Here is a 27,530-nt window from a genome sequence, read left to right as displayed (position 1 = left end):
TCAACGACACAGCCGTGTAAACCAGCGCCGATCAATGACACAGCCGTGTAAACCAGCGCCGATCAACGAGACAGCCGTGTAAACCAGCGCTGATCAATGACGCAGCCGTGTAAACCAGCGCCGATCAACGAGACAGCCGTGTAAACCAGCGCCGATCAATGACACAGCCGTGTAAACCAGCGCCGTTCAACGAGACAGCCGTGTAAACCAGCGCCGATCAATGACACAGCCGTGTAAACCAGCGCCGATCAATGACACAGCCGTGTAAACCAGCGCCGATCAATGACACAGCCGTGTAAACCAGCGCCGATCAATGACACAGCCGTGTAAACCAGCGCCGATCAATGACACAGCCGTGTAAACCAGCGCCGATCAATGACACAGCCGTGTAAACCAGCGCCGATCAATGACACAGCCGTGTAAACCAGCGCCGATCAATGACACAGCCGTGTAAACTAGCGCCGTTCAACGAGACAGCCGTGTAAGCCAGCGCCGATCAATGAGACAGCCGTGTAAGCCAGCGCCGATCAACGAGACAGCCGTGTAAACCAGCGCCGATCAATGACACAGCCGTGTAAACCAGCGCCGATCAATGACACAGCCGTGTAAATGAGCGCCGATCAAAGAGACAGCCGTGTAAACCAGCGCCGATCAATGACCCAGCTCGTTGATCGGCGCTCGTTTGCTCCTTTCACAAGGAGCTATGGATGGGGATGAGGTGTCTCATTGATCGGCGCTCGTTTACACGGCCCATGTCGGAACGTGTAACAGGACCCTAAGGCCGGGTTCACACAGGACGGATATGCTGTGTAAAAACCACGCAGCGTATCCAACCTGGAACCCGCAGGACTTTCCGTCCTAAATCGGTGGTGTGATTTTTCAGACGGAAATTCTGCTGCTTAATTAAGCGCACCCCCTCCCTCCTCTGACGTTCGCTCCGGCCTCCCTAGATGACGTTTCAGGCCATGTGACACTGCAGCCTGTCATTGGCTGCAGAGGTCACATGGGATGCAACGTCACCCCGAGACTGCAGGAAGGAGGAGGGCTTTCTGGGTAAGTATGATTTTTTTTATTTCTTCCGGCGTTGCGATTTTTGCGGCATAACCTCTGCTATTATGCCGCAAAAGTCGCAACGCTTGGCTTTGTGTTGCGGGTTTTGCATGAATTCAATGGGGAAAACCTGCAACGGAAAATCAACAAAAACGCACCGCAGGTCAAGTTATTACGCGGGGACCCGGCCTTAGAAACCAACTTCAGTGGCATTCAGCTATCAAGAGCTTTCCTGACTGACTCCAGAAGGGGAGGGGCTTGTTATATTACTGGTAGTCACCGGGAAATTGGACCAGTGCAGATTGAGGTAACATTTTTAATAGTTACTGGGCATAAGACAGTATTATCCCCCGTGACCACACAGCGCTGTAAAAAGCCGGTCACTGCTGGACTGGCAAGAGCCCTCAACAAACATGGCGGCGATATAACGCCTGCTCTATCACTATGACAACAGGCTGCGTGGTTACGTACTTGCGAATGCGCAGTAGTAAGTCGCTCTAGCGTCCTGGGCAGGGTCTGCGCATGCCCAGACTGAGTTTGGTGTCGGTGAAGTAACGTCGGTAAAGTCAGCGATGACGAGAATCAGGGTGGGTGCGGGGGACGAGGAGCAGGGAGCAGCCCAGGTAAATGCCGGGACTGTACCCTTTATCATGCGCCTAAACGGCATATAGATTAGGTGTCCGTTTTTTCACATAATATTTTGCATGCGTGAAAATTCTGTCTTCCTTACAGCTTCCACTAGGCGGCGCACACAGCACACATACTGTATTTATACAGCTCCTATTGAAGTCAATGGGAGTATTATTAGTACATATGTGGCGAGCTCCCCCTAGTGGCAGCTAGCAGTATCCTTAGAGGAAGACTTGGCTGCTCTGCTGAAAGTCTCAGGCTCTGTTCACACGACGTGTATTTCATGCGTATTTTGTCGCATTTTACGCACCAAAATACTCGTCAAAAAACGCTGGATTGAGTTTCCCATTGACATCATTGTGAAAGTGCGCCGTTAGTACATACGTCATTTTTTTACACCAGCGTATTAAAAAACGCTCCATGTTTCCAAGTTTTTAGTTGATTTTTTTTTCACCTGCGACCATTGAATCTAATTCAAGGTCGGCTGGCAAAAAACGTGGCGAAAAACGCTCAGAAACGAGCGCACGTGGTTTTTTTGTGCCTCCCATTGATTTCAAGGTGGTCAGAGGCAGAAACCATGGCAACAAAGGACATGCCGCTTTCTTAGCGAGTAGCTAAAAGCCGCCCGGGGAAAAAAAACTGCCCTGCCTCCATTTAAAATCAAAGGGGGACGATATTGGCCATTTTTTGGCACTGATTCCGATGCGGTTTCCGCATCAAAATCGGCGCCATTTAATTTTTTTTGTGTGAACTGACCCTTAGAGATCTTGCCTCTTTTGAGAGAGACCTGGAGAGTAGGCAAGAAAAAACATCATATATGTGAATCGCCGCACTATTCCGTCACCGTTATCATGCAGACACGGCAGTTGTGCCCGCATTCTCATCCATGTGTGGCGCACAGATTGGTGGAATCTCAGATCCTGCCCGTGTGACCCGTCAGGTGCCACAACCAAGAGTCAAACAAAGGGGCTCCCTATGTGACGCCACCGTCAAGCCTGGCGTTGCTATCGCCAAAGCTGACGGTTTTAAAGTGATGGCCCAGGGCCTAGCAAAGGGCCCGGATCTATCCTGACGTCTGTTCGGGCATATTTTAGGTGCGGCCGGCCAGATTCCTGTGCGTTTTATATCCGTCGGCTACAATAAATTGTAAAATATAGGTAAGACTAACCATTCTATAGTGAAAAGGTCTGAAACTTTCAAATATACCGTTTCGGTTCCTGACTATCTGCTTGCTGTCAGTGAATGGAATTGTTCTGTTTTACATTTAGAGGATGGCATGACATATTATATTGTCATATCACGTCGGGGTAGGCAATTCTCTATTAAAAAAAAAAAAGCCTTTACGTATCTGGCATCGCCGTAATCGAACGGTAAAGGTAACGTGTTTACACCGCACGGGAACGGCAACAATATAAGACGAGAAAACAATGGCGGAATAGCCGTTTTTTATGTTTTCATACTTTTGCACAGCAATGTTTTATGGGAAATGCGCTATTTTTATGTCGCCGCACGCCGAGAACCATAACTTTTTTATTTTTCGTAGTCGTGTTCAGTTGACAGCTTGTGTTTGAACCCATTCATTTCTACACGCCACGGACGCCTTTCTGTATATTTACGGATGTGTGTTGGGGCCGTAGAAATGATTCGCAGAAAATAGAACAAGTCTTATTCCCGTCTGCAATTGCGGCATCGGCTCGCTCATTGTAGTCTATGGGCGTGTGCAAAATTGCGGGCGGCTGCGGATTGTCCGTAATTGCGTAGGTATTGCTATTCGACGGCAGGGGAATCCCCAAGAAAATGGCGCCTGAGCGATCATGTGACCTTTTTCATGGGGATGGGTCGTGTTGGTGACGTCATTTGTAGCCTCGATACACAGAAGCGCCAGTACAAGGGCCACACACTTTGTATTACTTCTGTTCTCCCTTATAGAAAGAGTCGATATGACCCTCTCAAAGTAGAGGCCCCTTCTACGGGGTTTCTGATTGGACACGGCAGACCCGATTACAGCTTAATATGTTATTGTACAGGAATTTGAACATGAGGTGGTCATACGATGTGAAGACGGTACCGTGGACCCGACCTTGTACTCAGGGGACCACAAAGAATCTTTTGGAGATGAGAAGATCAGCAGTCCCATGACCAAACGGATACTAAACCTCACCCTCCGGATCATCTACCTGCTGACTGGAGAGGTAAGGGAATCCTGACCGCAGAGGTGATTGGTTCTGGGAAGGTCACATGATGTTTATCTGTAATCCTGACTGGAAGGTGATTGGTTCTGGGAAGGTCACATGATGTTTATCTGTAATCCTGACTGGAAGGTGATTAGTTCTGGGAAGGTCACATGATGTTTATCTGTAATCCTGACCACAGAGGTGATTGGTTCTGGGAAGGTCACATGATGTATATTTGTAATCCTGACTGCAGGGGTGATTGGTTCTGGGAAGGTCACATGATGTTTATCCATATTACTAAAGCAGAATCCTGACCGGAAGGTGATTGGTTCTGGGAAGGTGACATGATGTATATCTGTAATCCTGACCGCAGAGGTGATTGGTTCTGGGAAGGTCACATGATGTATATCTGTAATCCTGACCGCAGAGGTGATTGGTTCTGGGAAGGTCAAATGATGTATATCTGTAATCCTGACTGGAAGGTGATTGGTTCTGCGAAGGTCACATGATGTATATCTGTAATCCTGACCGCAGAGGTGATTGGTTCTGGGAAGGTCACATGATGTATATCTGTAATCCTGACCGCAGAGGTGATTGTTCTGGGAAGGTCAAATGATGTATATCTGTAATCCTGACTGGAAGGTGATTGGTTCTGCGAAGGTCACATGGTGTTTATCTGTAATCCTGACCGCAGAGGTGATTGTTCTGGGAAGGTCAAATGATGTATATATGTAATCCTGACTGGAAGGTGATTGGTTCTGCGAAGGTCACATGGTGTTTATCTGTATTATCATGAATTTCACAGTCACAGCAGGGGGTCTTGGCACCTTATTAGCACTTGGTCGTAGCTTTTGAACGGTTTGCGTTTTGTGGCGTTTCGGTGACGTGTGAACCTGTAATATTGTGCGGTTACGATCTTAATCACCCAGGACTATGTGCCACTGACTGATGGTGAACACGTCGCACAAAGCATCAGTCCCCAGCCCGGGGGATCAGTCAGCGCCCTCACTCCCTTTACTGAACCTCCATCACCGATCCATAAGAGGAAGAATGATGAGAAGATCCTGGAACTCATCAACAACATCATCCATCTTCTTACCGGAGAGGTGAGCGCCGCCGAGACGCCGTACCGCCATGTTTGTAATTGACCTTTGTGCATTGTAAAGTTCTTTATCGTGTACCTGAACTTTCATAAAAATTTTGACATGTCAGAAGTTTTGATTGGTGAGAGTCCAAGCACCTAGACCCCCCCTCCCCCCACCCCGTTCTCTAAAAACGAAGCGGCAGAAGCACTCAGGTGAGCGCTGTGCCGCTTCGGTTCTGATCGCCTTTCCTCGGAGCGGTGTAGGGACTCATAGACTTTCTATTGAACCCGTACACCAATTTCTCGCCTTTCCGAGAAGACGATCAGAAACAAAGCGGATCAGAGATCAAGTCCATCACACACCAGAATCGGCATTGCATTGCGCCAAAAAAAAAGCCACAAATGACACTCCATGGAAGAGAAAAGTCTCTAGTAAAAGAATCAGTCCTATAATTCAGTTTACGCCTGATTTACGTGGAATTACACAGGGTACAAAGTTGCGTGTAGCAGGGTTTGCGGCCATTAAGGGGTTAAAGACGATCATCCTCTGCTCCGATAATAACACGTTTTTTTTTATCCTATCTGATCATGTAGGGATGGAAGTTTCCGGAAAGATGCCCACATTGCCCGGATCATTCTGGAGGATCATCAGGTAATTCACATATATCCGGGTTCAGCAAACATTTCAGTGCTCCGGCTGTTCTGAAACTACAACTCTCATCATGGGAATATTAGATGTCTCCAACATTAGTATAGTGGTAATGTGACCAAAACAGATCGCCATCGTTAGGCTATGTTCACACGTGGCGGAATTGCTGAAAATGTTTCCGGACGGATTTGTGGGTGGAAAAGTCGCGCCGTTAATAAAATTCCTCCACATGCTGCGGGAAATTTCCGTTAGGAAATTGACCTGTAGTGCGAGTTTTTTGAAACCGCGGCCTGTGAATTTATGCTGCGGAATAGAGTTCAAAGGGAAAATCTGCAATAAATGGCAAATGATCCATTTTCTGCCACGGAACGGCAGATTTTTTTTTTTTAAAGGACTATATTTACCCCCAAGGCGCTCCATCGAGCCCCGTCCTTACATCCCGTGCTGACCTCTTTTGATCCAACTTTCTGGGATATCCCTTTTCCGTTATGACCGCTGCAATTGTGGCGAGACGTCATTCCAGGAGGCCGCTCAACACAGACCAGGTGGGGGAGCAGGGACTCTCCGCTATGGCAGCGCCAAGGACGGTGAATATGGTTGTTTTTTTTATTTTTTAAATCCCCCCTCTACGTTCCTCTTCTGCTAGACGGTGGAGAATCTGTCCAAATCAAACACGATTAGGTGCGGCTTTCAGCCAGAATTCCCTGTGGGATCTGGGTCGGATTTGCTGCAGCGTTTACTGCAGCAAACCAACCTGTGTGGACATCTTAAGGAGAACCTTTCACCTCCCCATACACGTGCAGCATGTAATGGGGAGGGCTGCACAAACCCTGGGGCACTTTTCATTTTTTCCCTACCCTCCTCCGTTATTTAGATATCGGTGCCGTTATATTTGGCGCCCGATATTTAAATAACTCCCTGAACTGTCAATGGGGCGTGTAATGGCAAGGAGGCGTGTTACTATGGCTGTGACACTGTCCAATCAGCAAGAGCTAAAGGGAGGAGAGCGTGTGTGCGCGCACGCTCTCACTCTTCAGCTCTCAGCAGACCAGGACAAGACTGTGATCTCTTGTGAGAGAACGCAGTCTTGTCCTTGTCTGCCGAGAGCTGACGAGTTAGTGAGAGTGTGCCCGCGCGCACACTCTCCTCCATCTCTTGCTGTGGCATTGTCCGTAGCTGATTGGACAGTGTCACAGCGAAGTTACAAGCCCCATTGACTGTTCAGCGGGATATTTAAATATTGGGCGCCAAATATAACGGCACCAATATCTAAATAATGGAGGAGGGTATGGAAAACATTTAAAGTGCCCCAGGGTTTGTGCAGCCCTGCCCATTACATGCTGGGCAGGTGAAAGGTTCTCTTTAGGGTGGCCACACACATTCAATCGGCCGACAGTTATTTCTCACAACTCGCCCATAAACATGCACGTTCAATAAGGGGAGGAAAATAAGCCGGACGCCTACCAATGGGAAGGAAGGATCAGGCATGTTCAAACCTTGCATACCCGATCCTTCTTTCTCTCGACAAGTGCAGTGGGGGGATATTTGCCATCAGGGAGAGTTGGGTGGCCAACGGACACATTAGATCGTTGGCCAATCCGTCTGAAATCGGCGATTTAGTGCCGTTGCCACGTAAGGCACCAAAATGCTACTGTTTGGGGAATGTTGATGTAAAACATGGTCACGCCGCGTATACTAGAGAGGGAACCGCTCCTTGCAGGGGCTTTCTGCTCTGGTTCATATAGGACAGTCCCAGGGACATCCCTATGCCTTAAAGGGGTTGTCCGGGCACGGGACTGTTTTTTCATACTGATGACCTATCCACGGGATATTTCATCAATATATGATCGGTGGCGGTTCGACACCAGGACCCCATACCAATCAGCTGCTCCGGCTGCCTCCAGGCACCAGATATCCGTGCCGGAAGCAGGTGGTTCCGGTCACAGTATAGTGGCCGTACTGCATCTCTGCTCCTATTCAAGTGTCCTAAAACGAATACTACAAAATTGTACAATTGTGCTTATCTTCCATAGGTGGCACTGCCAAATCGAATACCGCAGAAGAATCGCCCAACACTGAAAGCCCCAACCATTTTACAACAAACCAATTAAGAAACATTGAAAAAATCTCGCAGTGCGGGAGAAGCGGCATTCCAGACAAAAACATTTCAACCAAATGCACTCCGACCGAATACCCCTCCGCTGAGGCGGCAGGAAAACCCAACGTGAACGAGAGCGCAGAAACGGCCAACAGTAAATCCACACAGACTGAATGCGCGTCTCCCTACATCCTAGTTTGTAGTACAGAGAGTAGCGCTCTAAAACAACGAGCATCGCGTAATAAAGTCCGAGCTTGTACTAAAAACCGTGATAAGAAATCGAGTGCCGCTATTGTGACATCATTTGAGTGCTCCATGTGTTTTGGGATTTTTTCGAGTGACTCTGAGCTTCTTAAACATCAATCGGAGCACATGGAAAAGGAAACGGCATGCACGGTGTGCGGGAAACTCTTTTCTTGTAGGTCGCGCCTCGCAAGGCATCGAAAGATCCACACCGGGGAGAAATTGTTCCTGTGTTCAGAGTGCGGCAAATGTTTCACCCTGAAATCTGCTCTTCTGAGGCACCAAATGATCCACACTGGGGAGAGGCCATTTGCATGTTCCGTTTGCGGGAAGCGTTTTAATCAGCGATCGCACTATGTACGGCACCAGCTGAGCCATTCTGGAAAGAAGCCGTTTCCTTGCCCCGAATGCGGGAAGAGGTTCATTCAGAAATCGGATCTTATCAAGCATCAGAGGGCTCATAAGGACAAAAGTCTGTCCTGTCCTGTATGCGGGAAACCGTTTTGCTCAAAAAGGTTCCTCCTCAAGCACCTAAGTAGTCACTCCGACACCAACAAGGCGGTGTGCCCAGATTGCGGCAAATGTTTTACCCAGAAATCTGCTCTTGTTGTGCACCGGAGAATTCACACCGGGGAGAAACCTTTCTCCTGCTCGGACTGCGGCAAAGTTTTCAGCCGGAATTCTCTTCTGGTTAGACATCGAAGGATTCACACCGGAGAAAAACCGTTCTCGTGTCCTTACTGTGGGAAAAGATTCACACGTACCACAAACCTTATTATACACCAGAGGACCCACACGGGAGAGAGACCGTTCTCCTGCGCAGAGTGTAACAAGTGCTTCAATAATAACGCAACTCTTCTTAAACATCAGAGGATCCACGTATTTGATAACGATGTTCGGAGACTCAAGGACGTTGGACAAAATTCTTCGAGCATTATCCTTAGCCAGCCGTATGAGTAAGATCCCTATGATAACGGGACTAGGGACAGTATATAGGACTGATCTCATTGAGAAGGGGCAAAAGTTTGGCCACTTGGGTAGTAAACAATGTAAACTGGTGTTTGGACCAACCAGAAGAAAATTAAAAACAGCGGGTGTCGGCTGTGTAATACAGCTGACACCCCACTGAAACGGACGGACTCAAAGATCACTTTGATTCCACCCGTCTAACCCCTTAGATGCTGCTGTCAATCGCGACTGTGGAATCTAAAGCGTTAGAATGAGGGGGCGGCCCCCTCCGACGTGCTGTCTCCCCCCTCGTAACCTGCCGATGGTTGTCATGGCAGTCTAGGGGGCCTAATGAAGGACTTCAGGTCTGCCATCTTTGTACTCCTAAGATGGCAGACCTCCATATATAGTATATCATGTAAGCGATCCAATGATCACTGGTTCTACTCTCCTAGGGGGACTTCTAAGAACAATTAAAAGCAGTTAAAGTTTTTTTTAATGTTCAAAATCAAAAAATATTAAAAGTTCAAAGAAAAAAACTTTTTCCCATTTTTTTTTTTCCTTAAAATAATGTTAAAAAAATAAGTTAACATAACTGGTATCGCCGCGTCTGTAAAAGTCTGAACTATTACAATACAACATTACTAACCAAACCGTGAATACCGTAAAAAAAATCATTAAAAACTCCAAAATTGTTGTTTTTTGGTCCGCTTAGATCCCACAAAAAATGGAATAGAAAGTGATCAAAAAGTCCTCATACGGCTATGTCGAAAAAATAAAAAAGTTACGGCTTTTAGAAGGTGGGTGGAAAAAAACAAAAATGAAAAAACAAAATTGACCGTATCCTTAAGGGGTAAAATTAAAGTCATTGGAGAGGTTCTACAGCTATACGGAGGTGTCTTATATGTTTATAGCCGGATACTACACTACTAGGAGAGTCTGATGGGAACTCTTCGTGGATCCAGTTTTTACATTTCCTTGGATGACGCCCGGCTGGCCGCCCTTGTGTGTCTGCTTTCTAGACCAAGTGAATGTAGTGAAGCTCTCTCAAAGCTAGAAAGAAGTTGGGGCACAGTTATGAGGGCACGATGACCAAAAACAGTCTTGGCAGTGGGAGGCAGGGAAACTTTTTCTTGGTTTTCGTTCCATTTTTTGCAATTGCTCTGACCCTTGCTGAACGCGATGTGTTGCTCTCCGGTTTTAGAGTGTATCTGTTGGAATTTGCCCCTATTATTTCAAAACCGCATTTGTGATGTTGGAGAAGAAGGTCTAGTTCTCAATCTCCGGTCTAGTTACATGGGTTGAAAACAGACACCGGTCCATCAAGTCCAACCTTTTCCACTCAATTACCCATCGTTCTTTTCTAGATTAATTATTACCCTCAATGCCATTCGTCAGTAAATAATCATCCCCCCCTTTTGATGACGTAATATCTGCCATCACTACCTCTTGGGGTCGGGCATTCCATTGACTGCTGTAACTGTAAAGAACCCTTTCCTATATTGATGTCTAAAATGTCTTTCTTCCATATGTAATGAATGTCCCCTGGTCCTATGTAGAGTCCTTGGAAGGAACAGATCATGTGCCAGTTCTTGTACTGACCATATATATATATATATATATATATATATATATATTAATAACATCACCTCTAAGGCGTCTTTTTTTCCAAGCCTGATTTCTCGAGTTCATCCTAAAGGTGTTGGATGGGGTTGAGGTCAGGACTAGTCAAGTCCTTCCAGTCCAAACTCACCCAACCAGCTATGTCTTTATAGACCTTGTGCACTGGGGCGCGGTCATCCTGGAAGAGAAAAGGGCCGAACCCCAAACTGTTCCCAAAAAGTTGAAAGCTACAATTGTCCAAAATGTCTTTGTATTCTGTAACATTAACCGGTTCCTGACCGCTGGCTGTGTATTTGCTGTCGGATCCTTAAAACCCGCGCCATAGACTATTTACGGTGCGGGTTTTAGCTTGCTGCCCAAGCGATCGGGCAGCTGAATGTGGGGTCTCCGACGGTCAGTGACTCCCGGGGACCCTGAGGAGAAGATAGAAGCAGCTTTCGCTTCTCTATCTTCTCTTCTTCAGTGAGCGCTGTGTATATGAATAGCCGCTGTCTCTATTGGTCCCGGTGATCTGAAGGATCCTGAACCGGTTAATATTACCCTTTACTGGAAATAAGAGGCCAAACCCTGAAAAACAGACCATTACCCCTCCTCCACCACATTTTACAATAGGCATTCTGGCAGGTAACGTTCTCCTGGCATCCACCAAACTCAGACTCGTCCATCAGACGCCAGATAGAGAAGCGTCACTCCACAGAACACGTTTACGAGTCCGGTGGCGGCTCGTTAGACCGACCCATTCTATCACAAATCTATGTAGAGGCGACTGCATGGCGAGGTGCTGGATTTTATACACCTGACTGAATGAAACACCGGAATTCAATGATTGGGAAGTGTGTCCCAATACTTTTGTCCATATACTGTATATCAGTATAGACGTAAGATATAAAAAAAATTATATATTTTTTTTGTACACTAGAGGGCCTTTTATAAATGTCCCCTTTATCTGGACCTGGTAGACATGACTCCTATGGCTTCAGTTCGTCCCTAATTTATTGATATATTATTTGTATCGGGAATTTCTGATATTAAACATCTTGTTCTACAATCACAGCTATTCGTGTTTGTTTTATTGACAACAACCGCCGTGTACGTCATCGAATATTCCTAAAATCAATAATATATAATTACACAGCACATTAAAGGAGTCCTGTGGGGACCAAAAATGATTATCGGTGTAGTCCCTGCAGTATGTGATACACTCGCTAATATACATTCCGGTCCCTCGTCGCGCTGATTATGAGATTTTTATAGCGGTGGCGGGGGACCGGAAGTCTAGTTGCTTCTTTGATGACGATACGACTCTTCGTCATGTGACCGACCCCGCTGTATTACTGCTTGTGCATAGAGTACAGCGGGGCCGGTCACATGACGAAGAGTCGCATCGTCATCAAAGAAGACTGCAACAAGATTTCCGATCCCCCGGCAGCGCTATGAAAATCTCTGCGGGGGGGTCGAGTATAGTGAGTATATTAACGGACTGCAGGGACTACACGGATAATAATTTTTGGTCCCAACATGACCCCTTTAACTGTAGTTCAGCTTTCAAGCTTCCTTGACAAAGTGGAGAATTGTGTTAAAAGGGTTGTTTCAAGATTAAAAGTTCTCTCCAAACCACAGGATAGGGGATAACGTGCTGATCGGTGGTCTGACTGCTGGGACCCCCACTGATCACGGGAATGGTAGTACCGTTGCCAGAATGAATGGAGAGTTGCTCAATTTATTCTCTATGGCACTGCCGGCTAGAGCGCTGTACTCAGCTATCTCCAGCAGTCTCATAGACAGCCTGCAGCTCAGTTCATTCAGAGGAACGAGACTCCCGTTCTCGTGATCAGTGGGGGTCCTAGCGGTCGGACCTCCACCGATCAGCGTGGTATCCCCTATCCTGCGGTTCGGAGATAACTGTTGATCTTGAGACAACCCCTTTAACTGTCAAGCCTGACTTTTCTTTTGGAGGTGTGCGACCCGTGAGAGATCTGTCCGTGTCCTTTTTAACGCTTTGTGGCGGATATATTCTTCACAGTCATCTCATGGGCACTGCCACTGGACCAATGAGATCGGTGGCTGATACACGATCCTAATAGTTTAACCCCTTAGATGTCACTGGCAGTAGCGACTGTGGCTTCTAGGGGGTTTGATAGGGGGAGGGGGCTCCCTCCGTTAGCCCATCGACGCATAGAAGCGATCAAACTATCACTGCTTAAAGTCGCCCAGTAAAAGAAAAAGTGAGATCAGATTTCCCCAAAAATTAATTCTCCCTAAATAAACACCGTTTATTTATTATTAAAAATAATTTTCTTTTTTTAAAATTGTTTAACATGAAAAAAATAATAATACATATTTCGGACCGTGCGCTTATGATGAAGATGGGATGAAGTTAACCAATTATTTATCTCTCGCGGTTTATAAGGGAAGATGCATGCACTGATTACAGGGGGAGACACTGCCCGTCACTACAGGATCGGACAATGACTGACACTGTATATAGGGGGAGACACTGACATACAATACAAGATGAAATGGCTGTTTATAGGGGGAGGTGATGGCTGGCACTACAGGATGGAAAACTGGCACTGTTTATAGGGGAATACTAGCTAACATTATAGCATAGGACATTGCCTGACACTGTTCATAAGGGGAGACACTAGGGGGAGGTGATGGCTGACATAGTATAGGACAATGTCTGGCACTGTTTATGGGGGAGATAATAGCTGACATAGTATAGGACAATGTCTGACACTAGGGGGAGGTGATGGCTGACTCTACAGGATAGGACAATGTCTGACACTATATAGGGGAGGTGATGCCCGACACTACAGGATAGAACAATGTCTGACACTATTTCTAAGGGGACGTGATGCCCAACACTACATGATGGGGTGATGGCTGACACTATATAGGGGGAGGTGATGGCTGACACTATATAGGGGGAGGTGATGGCTGACACTACAGGATGGGGTTATGGCTGATACTACAGGATGGGGTGATGGCTGACACTATATAGGGGGAGGTGATGGCTGACACTACATGATCGGGTGATGTCTGACACTATATAGGGGAGGTGATGTCTGACACTACATGATGGGGTGATGGCTGACACTATATAGGGGGAGGTGATGGCTGACACTATATAGGGGGAGGTGATGGCTGACACTATATAGGGGGAGGTGATGGCTGACACTATATAGGGGGAGGTGATGGCTGACACTATATAGGGGAGGTGATGGCTGACACTATATAGGGGGAGGTGATGGCTGACACTGCATGATGGGGTGATGGCTGACACTATATAGGGGGAGGTGATGGCTGACACTACAGGATGGGGTGATGGCTGACACTATATAGGGGGAGGTGATGGCTGACACTACATGATGGGGTGATGGCTGACACTATATAGGGGAGGTGATGGATGACACTACATGATGGGGTGATGGCTGACACTATATAGGGGGAGGTGATGGCTGACTCTACAGGATAGGACAATGTCTGACACTATTTCTAAGGGGAGGTGATGCCCAACACTACATGATGGGGTGATGGCTGACACTATATAGGGGGAGGTGATGGCTGACACTATATAGGTGGAGGTGATGGCTGACACTACAGGATGGGGTGATGGCTAATACTACAGGATGGGGTGATGGCTGACACTACATGATGGGGTGATGGCTGACACTATAGGGGGAGGTGATGGCTGACACTACATGATGTGGTGATGGCTGACACTATATAGGGGGAGGTGATGGCTGACACTACATGATGGGGTGATGGCTGACACTATATAGGGGGAGGTGATGGCTGACACTACAGGATGGGGTGATGGTTGACACTATATAGGGGGAGGTGATGGCTGACACTACATGATGGGGTAATGGCTGACACTATATAGGGGGAGGTGATGTCACACTACAGGATGGGGTGATGGCTGACACTATATAGGGGGAGGTGATGGCTGACACTACATGATGGGGTGATGGCTGACACTATATAGGGGAGGTGATGGATGACACTACATGATGGGGTGATGGCTGACACTATATAGGGGGAGGTGATGGCTGACTCTACAGGATAGGACAATGTCTGACACTATATAGGGGAGGTGATGCCCGACACTACAGGATAGGACAATGTCTGACACTATTTCTAAGGGGAGGTGATGCCCAACACTACATGATGGGGTGATGGCTGACACTATATAGGGGGAGGTGATGGCTGACACTATATAGGGGGAGGTGATGGCTGACACTACAGGATGGGGTGATGGCTGATACTACAGGATGGGGTGATGGCTGACACTACATGATGGGATGATGGCTGACACTATATAGGGGGAGGTGATGGCTGACACTACATTATGGGGTGATGGCTGACACTATATAGGGGAGGTGATGGCTGACACTACATGATGGGGTGATGGCTGACACTATATAGGGGAGGTAATGGATGACACTACAGGATGGGGTGATGGCTGACACTATATAAGGGGAGGTGATGGCTGACACTACATGATGGGGTGATGGCTGACACTATATAGGGGGAGGTGATGGCTGACACTACATGATGGGGTGATGGCTGACACTATATAGGGGGAGGTGATGGCTGACACTACAGGATGGGGTAATGGCTGACACTATATTGGGGGAGGTGATGGCTGACACTACATGATGGGGTGATGTCTGACACTACATGATGCGGTGATGGCTGATACTACATGATGGGGTGATGGCTGACACTACATGATGGGGTGATGGCTGACACTATATAGGGGAGGTGATGGCTGACACTACATGATGGGGTGATGGCTGACACTATATAGGGGGAGGTGATGGCTGACACTACATGATGGGGTGATGGCTGACACTATATAGGGGAGGTGATGGCTGACACTACAGGATAAGACAATGTCTGACACTATATAGGGGGAGGTGATGGCTGACACTACATGATGGGGTGATGGCTGACACTACATGATGGGGTGATGGCTGACACTACAGGATAGGACAATGTCTGACACTATATAGGGGGAGGTGATGGCTGACACTACATGATGGGGTGATGGCTGACACTACATGATGGGGTGATGGCTGACACTATATAGGGGGAGGTGATGGCTGACACTACAGGATGGGGTGATGGCTGACACTATATAGGGGGAGGTGATGGCTGACACTACAGGATGGGGTGATGGCTGACACTACATGATGGGGTGATGGCTGACATTATATAGGGGAGGTGATGGCTGACACTACATGATGGGGTGATGGCTGACACTATATAGGGGGAGGTGATGGCTGACACTACAGGATGGGGTGATGGCTGACACTATATAGGGGGAGGTGATGGCTGACACTACATGATGGGGTGATGGCTGACACTATATAGGGGAGGTGATGGCTGACACTACATGATGGGGTGATGTCTGACACTACATGATGCGGTGATGGCTGACACTACATGATGGGGTGATGGCTGACACTACATGATGGGGTGATGTCTGACACTATATAGGGGAGGTGATGGCTGACACTACATGATGGGGTGATGGCTGACACTATATAGGGGGAGGTGATGGCTGACACTACATGATGGGGTGATGGCTGACACTATATAGGGGGAGGTGATGGCTGACACTACATGATGGGGTGATGGCTGACACTATATAGGGGAGGTGATGGCTGACACTACAGGATAGGACAATGTCTGACACTATATAGGGGGAGGTGATGGCTGACACTACATGATGGGGTGATGGCTGACACTACATGATGGGGTGATGGCTGACACTACATGATGGGGTGATGGCTGACACTATATAGGGGAGGTGATGGCTGACACTACATGATGGGGTGATGGCTGACACTATATAGGGGGAGGTGATGGCTGACACTACATGATGGGGTGATGTCTGACACTACATGATGGGGTGATGGCTTACACTATATAGGGGAGGTGATGGCTGACACTACATGATGGGGTGATGGCTGACACTATATAGGGGGAGGTGATGGCTGACACTACAGGATGGGGTGATGGCTGACACTATATAGGGGGAGGTGATGGCTGACACTACATGATGGGGTGATGGCTGACACTATATAGGGGAGGTAATGGCTGACACTACATGATGGGGTGATGGCTGACACTATATAGGGGAGGTGATGGCTGACACTACATGATGGGGTGATGGCTGACACTATATAGGGGAGGTGATGGCTGACACTATATAGGGGAGGTGATGGCTGACACTACATGATGGGGTGATGTCTGACACTACATGATGCGGTGATGGCTGACACTACATGATGGGGTGATGGTTGACACTACATGATGGGGTGATGGCTGACACTATATAGGGGAGGTGATGGCTGACACTACATGATGGGGTGATGGCTGACACTATATAGGGGGATGTGATGGCTGACACTACATGATGGGGTGATGGCTGACACTATATAGGGGAGGTGATGGCTGACACTACATGATGGGGTGATGGCTGACACTATATAGGGGAGGTGATGGCTGACACTACATGATTGGGTGATGGCTGACACTATATAGGGGAGGTGATGGCTGACACTACATGATGGGGTGATGGCTGACACTATATAGGGGAGGTGATGGCTGACACTACATGATGGGGTGATGGCTGACACTATATAGGGGGAGGTGATGGCTGACACTACATGATGGGGTGATGGCTGACACTATATAGGGGAGGTGATGGCTGACACTACAGGATAGGATAATGTCTGACACTATATAGGGGGAGGTGATGGCTGACACTACATGATGGGGTGATGGCTGACACTACGTGATGGCTGACACTACAGGATAGGACAATGTCTGACACTATATAGGGGAGGTGATGGCTGACACTACATGATGGGGTGATGGCTGACACTACATGATGGGGTGATGGCTGACACTACAGGATAGGACAATGTCTGACACTATATAGGGCAGGTGATGGCTGACACTACATGATGGGGTGATGTCTGACACTACATGATGCGGTGATGGCTGACACTACATGATGGGGTGATGGCTGACACTACATGATGGGGTGATGGCTGACACTATATAGGGGAGGTGATGGCTGACACTACATGATGGGGTGATGGCTGACACTATATAGGGGGAGGTGATGGCTGACACTACATGATGGGGTGATGGCTGACACTATATAGGGGAGGTGATGGCTGACACTACAGGATAGGACAATGTCTGACACTATATAGGGGGAGGTGATGGCTGACACTACATGATGGGGTGATGGCTGACACTACATGATGGGGTGATGGCTGACACTACAGGATAGGACAATGTCTGACACTATATAGGGGAGGTGATGGCTGACACTACATGATGGGGTGATGGCTGACACTATATAGGGGGAGGTGATGGCTGACACTACATGATGGGGTGATGGCTGACACTACATGATGGGGTGATGGCTGACACTATATAGGGGGAGGTGATGGCTGACACTACAGGATGGGGTGATGGCTGACACTATATAGGGGGAGGTGATGTCTGACACTACATGATGGGGTGATGGCTGACACTATATAGGGGAGGTGATGGCTGACACTACATGATGGGGTGATGGCTGACACTATATAGGGGAGGTGATGTCTGACACTACATGATGGGGTGATGTCTGACACTACATGATGTGGTGATGGCTGACACTACATGATGGGGTGATGGCTGACACTACATGATGGGGTGATGGCTGACACTATATAGGGGAGGTGATGGCTGACACTACATGATGGGGTGATGGCTGAAACTATATAGGGGGAGGTGATGGCTGACACTACATGATGGGGTGATGGCTGACACTATATAGGGGGAGGTGATGGCTGACACTACATGATGGGGTGATGGCTGACACTATATAGGAGAGGCGATGGCTGACACTACAGGATAGGACAATGTCTGACACTATATAGGGGGAGGTGATGGCTGACACTACATGATGGGGTGATGTCTGACACTACATGATGGGGTGATGGCTGACACTATATAGGGGAGGTGATGGCTGACACTACATGATGGGGTGATGGCTGACACTATATAGGGGGAGGTGATGGCTGACACTACAGGATGGGGTGATTGGTGACACTATGTAGGGGGAGGTGATGGCTGACACTACATGATGGGGTGATGGCTGACACTATATAGGGGGAGGTGATGGCTGACACTACAGGATGGGGTGATGGTTGACACTATATAGGGGGAGGTGATGGCTGACACTACATGATGGGGTGATGGCTGACACTAAATAGGGGGAGGTGATGCCTGACACTACAGGATGGGGTGATGGCTGACACTATATAGGGGGAGGTGATGGCTGACACTACATGATGGGGTGATGGCTGACACTATATAGGGGGAGGTGATGGCTGACACTACATGATGGGGTGATGTCTGACACTATATAGGGGGAGGTGATGGCTGACTCTACAGGATAGGACAATGTCTGACACTATATAGGGGAGGTGATGCCCGACACTACAGGATAGGACAATGTCTGACACTATTTCTAAGGGGAGGTGATGGCTGACACTACAGGATAGGACAATGTCTGACACTATTTCTAAGTGGAGGTGATGCCCAACACTACATGATGGGGTGATGGCTAAAACTATATAGGGGGAGGTGATGGCTGACACTATATAGGGGGATGTGATGGCTGACACTACAGGATGGGGTGATGGCTGATACTACAGGATGGGGTGATGGCTGACACTACATGATGGGATGATGGCTGACACTATATAGGGGGAGGTGATGGCTGACACTACATGATGGGGTGATGGCTGACACTATATAGGGGAGGTGATGGCTGACACTACATGATGGGGTGATGGCTGACACTATATAGGGGAGGTAATGGATGACACTACAGGATGGGGTGATGGCTGACACTATAGAGGGGGAGGTGATGGCTGACACTACATGATGGGGTGATGGCTGACACTATATAGGGGAGGTAATGGATGACACTACATGATGGGGTGATGGCTGACACTATATAGGGGGAGGTGATGGCTGACACTACATGATGGGGTAATGGCTGACACTACATGATGGGGTGATGGCTGACACTATATAGGGGGAGGTGATGGCTGACTCTACAGGATAGGACAATGTCTGACACTATTTCTAAGGGGAGGTGATGCCCAACACTACATGATGGGGTGATGGCTGACACTATATAGGGGGAGGTGATGGCTGACACTATATAGGTGGAGGTGATGGCTGACACTACAGGATGGGGTGATGGCTAATACTACAGGATGGGGTGATGGCTGACACTACATGATGGGGTGATGGCTGACACTATATAGGGGGAGGTGATGGCTGACACTACATGATGTGGTGATGGCTGACACTATATAGGGGGAGGTGATGGCTGACACTACATGATGGGGTGATGGCTGACACTATATAGGGGGAGGTGATGGCTGACACTACAGGATGGGGTGATGGTTGACACTATATAGGGGGAGGTGATGGCTGACACTACATGATGGGGTAATGGCTGACACTATATAGGGGGAGGTGATGTCACACTACAGGATGGGGTGATGGCTGACACTATATAGGGGGAGGTGATGGCTGACACTACATGATGGGGTGATGGCTGACACTATATAGGGGAGGTGATGGATGACACTACATGATGGGGTGATGGCTGACACTATATAGGGGGAGGTGATGGCTGACTCTACAGGATAGGACAATGTCTGACACTATATAGGGGAGGTGATGCCCGACACTACAGGATAGGACAATGTCTGACACTATTTCTAAGGGGAGGTGATGGCTGACACTACAGGATAGGACAATGTCTGACACTATTTCTAAGGGGAGGTGATGCCCAACACTACATGATGGGGTGATGGCTGACACTATATAGGGGGAGGTGATGGCTGACACTATATAGGGGGAGGTGATGGCTGACACTACAGGATGGGGTGATGGCTGATACTACAGGATGGGGTGATGGCTGACACTACATGATGGGATGATGGCTGACACTATATAGGGGGAGGTGATGTCTGACACTACATTATGGGGTGATGGCTGACACTATATAGGGGAGGTGATGGCTGACACTACATGATGGGGTGATGGCTGACACTATATAGGGGAGGTAATGGATGACACTACAGGATGGGGTGATGGCTGACACTATATAAGGGGAGGTGATGGCTGACACTACATGATGGGGTGATGGCTGACACTATATAGGGGGAGGTGATGGCTGACACTACATGATGGGGTGATGGCTGACACTATATAGGGGGAGGTGATGGCTGACACTACAGGATGGGGTAATGGCTGACACTATATTGGGGGAGGTGATGGCTGACACTACATGATGGGGTGATGTCTGACACTACATGATGCGGTGATGGCTGATACTACATGATGGGGTGATGGCTGACACTACATGATGGGGTGATGGCTGACACTATATAGGGGAGGTGATGGCTGACACTACATGATGGGGTGATGGCTGACACTATATAGGGGGAGGTGATGGCTGACACTACATGATGGGGTGATGGCTGACACTATATAGGGGAGGTGATGGCTGACACTACAGGATAAGACAATGTCTGACACTATATAGGGGGAGGTGATGGCTGACACTACATGATGGGGTGATGGCTGACACTACATGATGGGGTGATGGCTGACACTACAGGATAGGACAATGTCTGACACTATATAGGGGGAGGTGATGGCTGACACTACATGATGGGGTGATGGCTGACACTACATGATGGGGTGATGGCTGACACTATATAGGGGGAGGTGATGGCTGACACTACATGATGGGGTGATGGCTGACACTACATGATGGGGTGATGGCTGACATTATATAGGGGAGGTGATGGCTGACACTACATGATGGGGTGATGGCTGACACTATATAGGGGGAGGTGATGGCTGACACTACAGGATGGGGTGATGGCTGACACTATATAGGGGGAGGTGATGGCTGACACTACATGATGGGGTGATGGCTGACACTATATAGGGGAGGTGATGGCTGACACTACATGATGGGGTGATGTCTGACACTACATGATGCGGTGATGGCTGACACTACATGATGGGGTGATGGCTGACACTACATGATGGGGTGATGTCTGACACTATATAGGGGAGGTGATGGCTGACACTACATGATGGGGTGATGGCTGACACTATATAGGGGGAGGTGATGGCTGACACTACATGATGGGGTGATGGCTGACACTATATAGGGGGAGGTGATGGCTGACACTACATGATGGGGTGATGGCTGACACTATATAGGGGAGGTGATGGCTGACACTACAGGATAGGACAATGTCTGACACTATATAGGGGGAGGTGATGGCTGACACTACATGATGGGGTGATGGCTGACACTACATGATGGGGTGATGGCTGACACTACATGATGGGGTGATGGCTGACACTATATAGGGGAGGTGATGGCTGACACTACATGATGGGGTGATGGCTGACACTATATAGGGGGAGGTGATGGCTGACACTACATGATGGGGTGATGTCTGACACTACATGATGGGGTGATGGCTTACACTATATAGGGGAGGTGATGGCTGACACTACATGATGGGGTGATGGCTGACACTATATAGGGGGAGGTGATGGCTGACACTACAGGATGGGGTGATGGCTGACACTATATAGGGGGAGGTGATGGCTGACACTACATGATGGGGTGATGGCTGACACTATATAGGGGAGGTGATGGCTGACACTACATGATGGGGTGATGGCTGACACTATATAGGGGAGGTGATGGCTGACACTACATGATGGGGTGATGGCTGACACTATATAGGGGAGGTGATGGCTGACACTATATAGGGGAGGTGATGGCTGACACTACATGATGGGGTGATGTCTGACACTACATGATGCGGTGATGGCTGACACTACATGATGGGGTGATGGTTGACACTACATGATGGGGTGATGGCTGACACTATATAGGGGAGGTGATGGCTGACACTACATGATGGGGTGATGGCTGACACTATATAGGGGGATGTGATGGCTGACACTACATGATGGGGTGATGGCTGACACTATATAGGGGAGGTGATGGCTGACACTACATGATGGGGTGATGGCTGACACTATATAGGGGAGGTGATGGCTGACACTACATGATTGGGTGATGGCTGACACTATATAGGGGAGGTGATGGCTGACACTACATGATGGGGTGATGGCTGACACTATATAGGGGAGGTGATGGCTGACACTACATGATGGGGTGATGGCTGACACTATATAGGGGGAGGTGATGGCTGACACTACATGATGGGGTGATGGCTGACACTATATAGGGGAGGTGATGGCTGACACTACAGGATAGGATAATGTCTGACACTATATAGGGGGAGGTGATGGCTGACACTACATGATGGGGTGATGGCTGACACTACGTGATGGCTGACACTACAGGATAGGACAATGTCTGACACTATATAGGGGAGGTGATGGCTGACACTACATGATGGGGTGATGGCTGACACTACATGATGGGGTGATGGCTGACACTACAGGATAGGACAATGTCTGACACTATATAGGGCAGGTGATGGCTGACACTACATGATGGGGTGATGTCTGACACTACATGATGCGGTGATGGCTGACACTACATGATGGGGTGATGGCTGACACTACATGATGGGGTGATGGCTGACACTATATAGGGGAGGTGATGGCTGACACTACATGATGGGGTGATGGCTGACACTATATAGGGGGAGGTGATGGCTGACACTACATGATGGGGTGATGGCTGACACTATATAGGGGAGGTGATGGCTGACACTACAGGATAGGACAATGTCTGACACTATATAGGGGGAGGTGATGGCTGACACTACATGATGGGGTGATGGCTGACACTACATGATGGGGTGATGGCTGACACTACAGGATAGGACAATGTCTGACACTATATAGGGGAGGTGATGGCTGACACTACATGATGGGGTGATGGCTGACACTATATAGGGGGAGGTGATGGCTGACACTACATGATGGGGTGATGGCTGACACTACATGATGGGGTGATGGCTGACACTATATAGGGGGAGGTGATGGCTGACACTACAGGATGGGGTGATGGCTGACACTATATAGGGGGAGGTGATGTCTGACACTACATGATGGGGTGATGGCTGACACTATATAGGGGAGGTGATGGCTGACACTACATGATGGGGTGATGGCTGACACTATATAGGGGAGGTGATGTCTGACACTACATGATGGGGTGATGTCTGACACTACATGATGTGGTGATGGCTGACACTACATGATGGGGTGATGGCTGACACTACATGATGGGGTGATGGCTGACACTATATAGGGGAGGTGATGGCTGACACTACATGATGGGGTGATGGCTGAAACTATATAGGGGGAGGTGATGGCTGACACTACATGATGGGGTGATGGCTGACACTATATAGGGGGAGGTGATGGCTGACACTACATGATGGGGTGATGGCTGACACTATATAGGAGAGGCGATGGCTGACACTACAGGATAGGACAATGTCTGACACTATATAGGGGGAGGTGATGGCTGACACTACATGATGGGGTGATGGCTGACACTACATGATGGGGTGATGGCTGACACTACATGATGGGGTGATGGCTGACACTATATAGGGGAGGTGATGGCTGACACTACATGATGGGGTGATGGCTGACACTATATAGGGGGAGGTGATGGCTGACACTACATGATGGGGTGATGTCTGACACTACATGATGGGGTGATGGCTGACACTATATAGGGGAGGTGATGGCTGACACTACATGATGGGGTGATGTCTGACACTACATGATGGGGTGATGGCTGACACTATATAGGGGGAGGTGATGGCTGACACTACAGGATGGGGTGATTGGTGACACTATGTAGGGGGAGGTGATGGCTGACACTACATGATGGGGTGATGGCTGACACTATATAGGGGGAGGTGATGGCTGACACTACAGGATGGGGTGATGGTTGACACTATATAGGGGGAGGTGATGGCTGACACTACATGATGGGGTGATGGCTGACACTAAATAGGGGGAGGTGATGCCTGACACTACAGGATGGGGTGATGGCTGACACTATATAGGGGGAGGTGATGGCTGACACTACATGATGGGGTGATGGCTGACACTATATAGGGGAGGTGATGGATGACACTACATGATGGGGTGATGTCTGACACTATATAGGGGGAGGTGATGGCTGACTCTACAGGATAGGACAATGTCTGACACTATATAGGGGAGGTGATGCCCGACACTACAGGATAGGACAATGTCTGACACTATTTCTAAGGGGAGGTGATGGCTGACACTACAGGATAGGACAATGTCTGACACTATTTCTAAGTGGAGGTGATGCCCAACACTACATGATGGGGTGATGGCTAAAACTATATAGGGGGAGGTGATGGCTGACACTATATAGGGGGATGTGATGGCTGACACTACAGGATGGGGTGATGGCTGATACTACAGGATGGGGTGATGGCTGACACTACATGATGGGATGATGGCTGACACTATATAGGGGGAGGTGATGGCTGACACTACATGATGGGGTGATGGCTGACAATATATAGGGGAGGTGATGGCTGACACTACATGATGGGGTGATGGCTGACACTATATAGGGGAGGTAATGGATGACACTACAGGATGGGGTGATGGCTGACACTATAGAGGGGGAGGTGATGGCTGACACTACATGATGGGGTGATGGCTGACACTATATAGGGGAGGTAATGGATGACACTACATGATGGGGTGATGGCTGACACTATATAGGGGGAGGTGATGGCTGACACTACATGATGGGGTAATGGCTGACACTACATGATGGGGTGATGGCTGACACTATATAGGGGAGGTGATGGCTGACACTACATGATTCGGTGATGGCTGACACTACATGATGGGGTGATGGCTGACACTACATGATGGGGTGATGGCTGACACTACATGATGGGGTGATGGCTGACACTATATAGGGGAGGTGATGGCTGACACTACATGATGGGGTGATGGCTGACACTATATAGGGGAGGTGATGGCTGACACTACATGATGGGGTGATGGCTGACACTATATAGGGGAGGTGATGGCTGACACTACAGGATAGGACAATGTCTGACACTATATAGGGGGAGGTGATGGCTGACACTACATGATGGGGTGATGGCTGACACTAAATGATGGGGTGATGGCTGACACTACATGATGGGGTGATGGCTGACACTATATAGGGGAGGTGATGGCTGTCACTACATGATGGGGTGATGGCTGACACTATATAGGGGGAGGTGATGGCTGACACTACATGATGGGGTGATGGCTGACACTACATGATTCGGTGATGGCTGACACTACATGATGGGGTGATGGCTGACACTACATGATGGGGTGATGGCTGACACTACATGATGGGGTGATGGCTGACACTATATAGGGGAGGTGATGGCTGACACTACATGATGGGGTGATGGCTGACACTATATAGGGGAGGTGATGGCTGACACTACATGATGGGGTGATGGCTGACACTATATAAGGGAGGTGATGGCTGACACTACAGGATAGGACAATGTCTGACACTATATAGGGGGAGGTGATGGCTGACACTACATGATGGGGTGATGGCTGACACTAAATGATGGGGTGATGGCTGACACTACATGATGGGGTGATGGCTGACACTATATAGGGGAGGTGATGGCTGTCACTACATGATGGGGTGATGGCTGACACTATATAGGGGGAGGTGATGGCTGACACTACATGATGGGGTGATGGCTGACACTACATGATGGGGTGATGGCTGACACTATATAGGGGAGGTGATGGCTGACACTACATGATGGGGTGATGGCTGACACTATATAGGGGAGGTGATGGCTGACACTATATAGGGGAGGTGATGGCTGACACTACATGATGGGGTGATGTCTGACACTACATGATGCGGTGATGGCTGACACTACATGATGGGGTGATGGTTGACACTACATGATGGGGTGATGGCTGACACTATATAGGGGAGGTGATGGCTGACACTACATGATGGGGTGATGGCTGACACTATATAGGGGGATGTGATGGCTGACACTACATGATGGGGTGATGGCTGACACTATATAGGGGAGGTGATGGCTGACACTACATGATGGGGTGATGGCTGACACTATATAGGGGAGGTGATGGCTGACACTACATGATTGGGTGATGGCTGACACTATATAGGGGAGGTGATGGCTGACACTACATGATGGGGTGATGGCTGACACTATATAGGGGAGGTGATGGCTGACACTACATGATGGGGTGATGGCTGACACTATATAGGGGGAGGTGATGGCTGACACTACATGATGGGGTGATGGCTGACACTATATAGGGGAGGTGATGGCTGACACTACAGGATAGGATAATGTCTGACACTATATAGGGGGAGGTGATGGCTGACACTACATGATGGGGTGATGGCTGACACTACGTGATGGCTGACACTACAGGATAGGACAATGTCTGACACTATATAGGGGAGGTGATGGCTGACACTACATGATGGGGTGATGGCTGACACTACATGATGGGGTGATGGCTGACACTACAGGATAGGACAATGTCTGACACTATATAGGGCAGGTGATGGCTGACACTACATGATGGGGTGATGTCTGACACTACATGATGCGGTGATGGCTGACACTACATGATGGGGTGATGGCTGACACTACATGATGGGGTGATGGCTGACACTATATAGGGGAGGTGATGGCTGACACTACATGATGGGGTGATGGCTGACACTATATAGGGGGAGGTGATGGCTGACACTACATGATGGGGTGATGGCTGACACTATATAGGGGAGGTGATGGCTGACACTACAGGATAGGACAATGTCTGACACTATATAGG

General features: G+C 48.7%; 1 protein-coding gene across 1 annotated transcript in view; it reads left to right on the top strand.

The window, feature by feature from the left end:
- The first annotated feature begins 1,538 nt into the window (after positions 1 to 1,538).
- Positions 1,539 to 27,530, top strand: part of LOC142663079 (uncharacterized) — a 50,711-nt gene continuing 24,719 nt past the window's right edge. The window contains exons 1-5 of the mRNA XM_075841380.1: positions 1,539 to 1,673; positions 3,708 to 3,872; positions 4,784 to 4,960; positions 5,533 to 5,590; positions 7,621 to 8,884. Of these exons, the coding sequence (XP_075697495.1) occupies positions 1,623 to 1,673; positions 3,708 to 3,872; positions 4,784 to 4,960; positions 5,533 to 5,590; positions 7,621 to 8,884 (1,715 nt within the window). The 5' untranslated portion in view covers positions 1,539 to 1,622. The remainder of the gene's footprint in view (positions 1,674 to 3,707; positions 3,873 to 4,783; positions 4,961 to 5,532; positions 5,591 to 7,620; positions 8,885 to 27,530) is intronic.

Source organism: Rhinoderma darwinii, chromosome 11, assembly GCF_050947455.1.
Source record: "Rhinoderma darwinii isolate aRhiDar2 chromosome 11, aRhiDar2.hap1, whole genome shotgun sequence".
In the NCBI taxonomy this organism is placed as follows: domain Eukaryota; kingdom Metazoa; phylum Chordata; class Amphibia; order Anura; family Rhinodermatidae; genus Rhinoderma; species Rhinoderma darwinii.
This window is presented reverse-complemented; position numbering and strand designations above follow the sequence as displayed.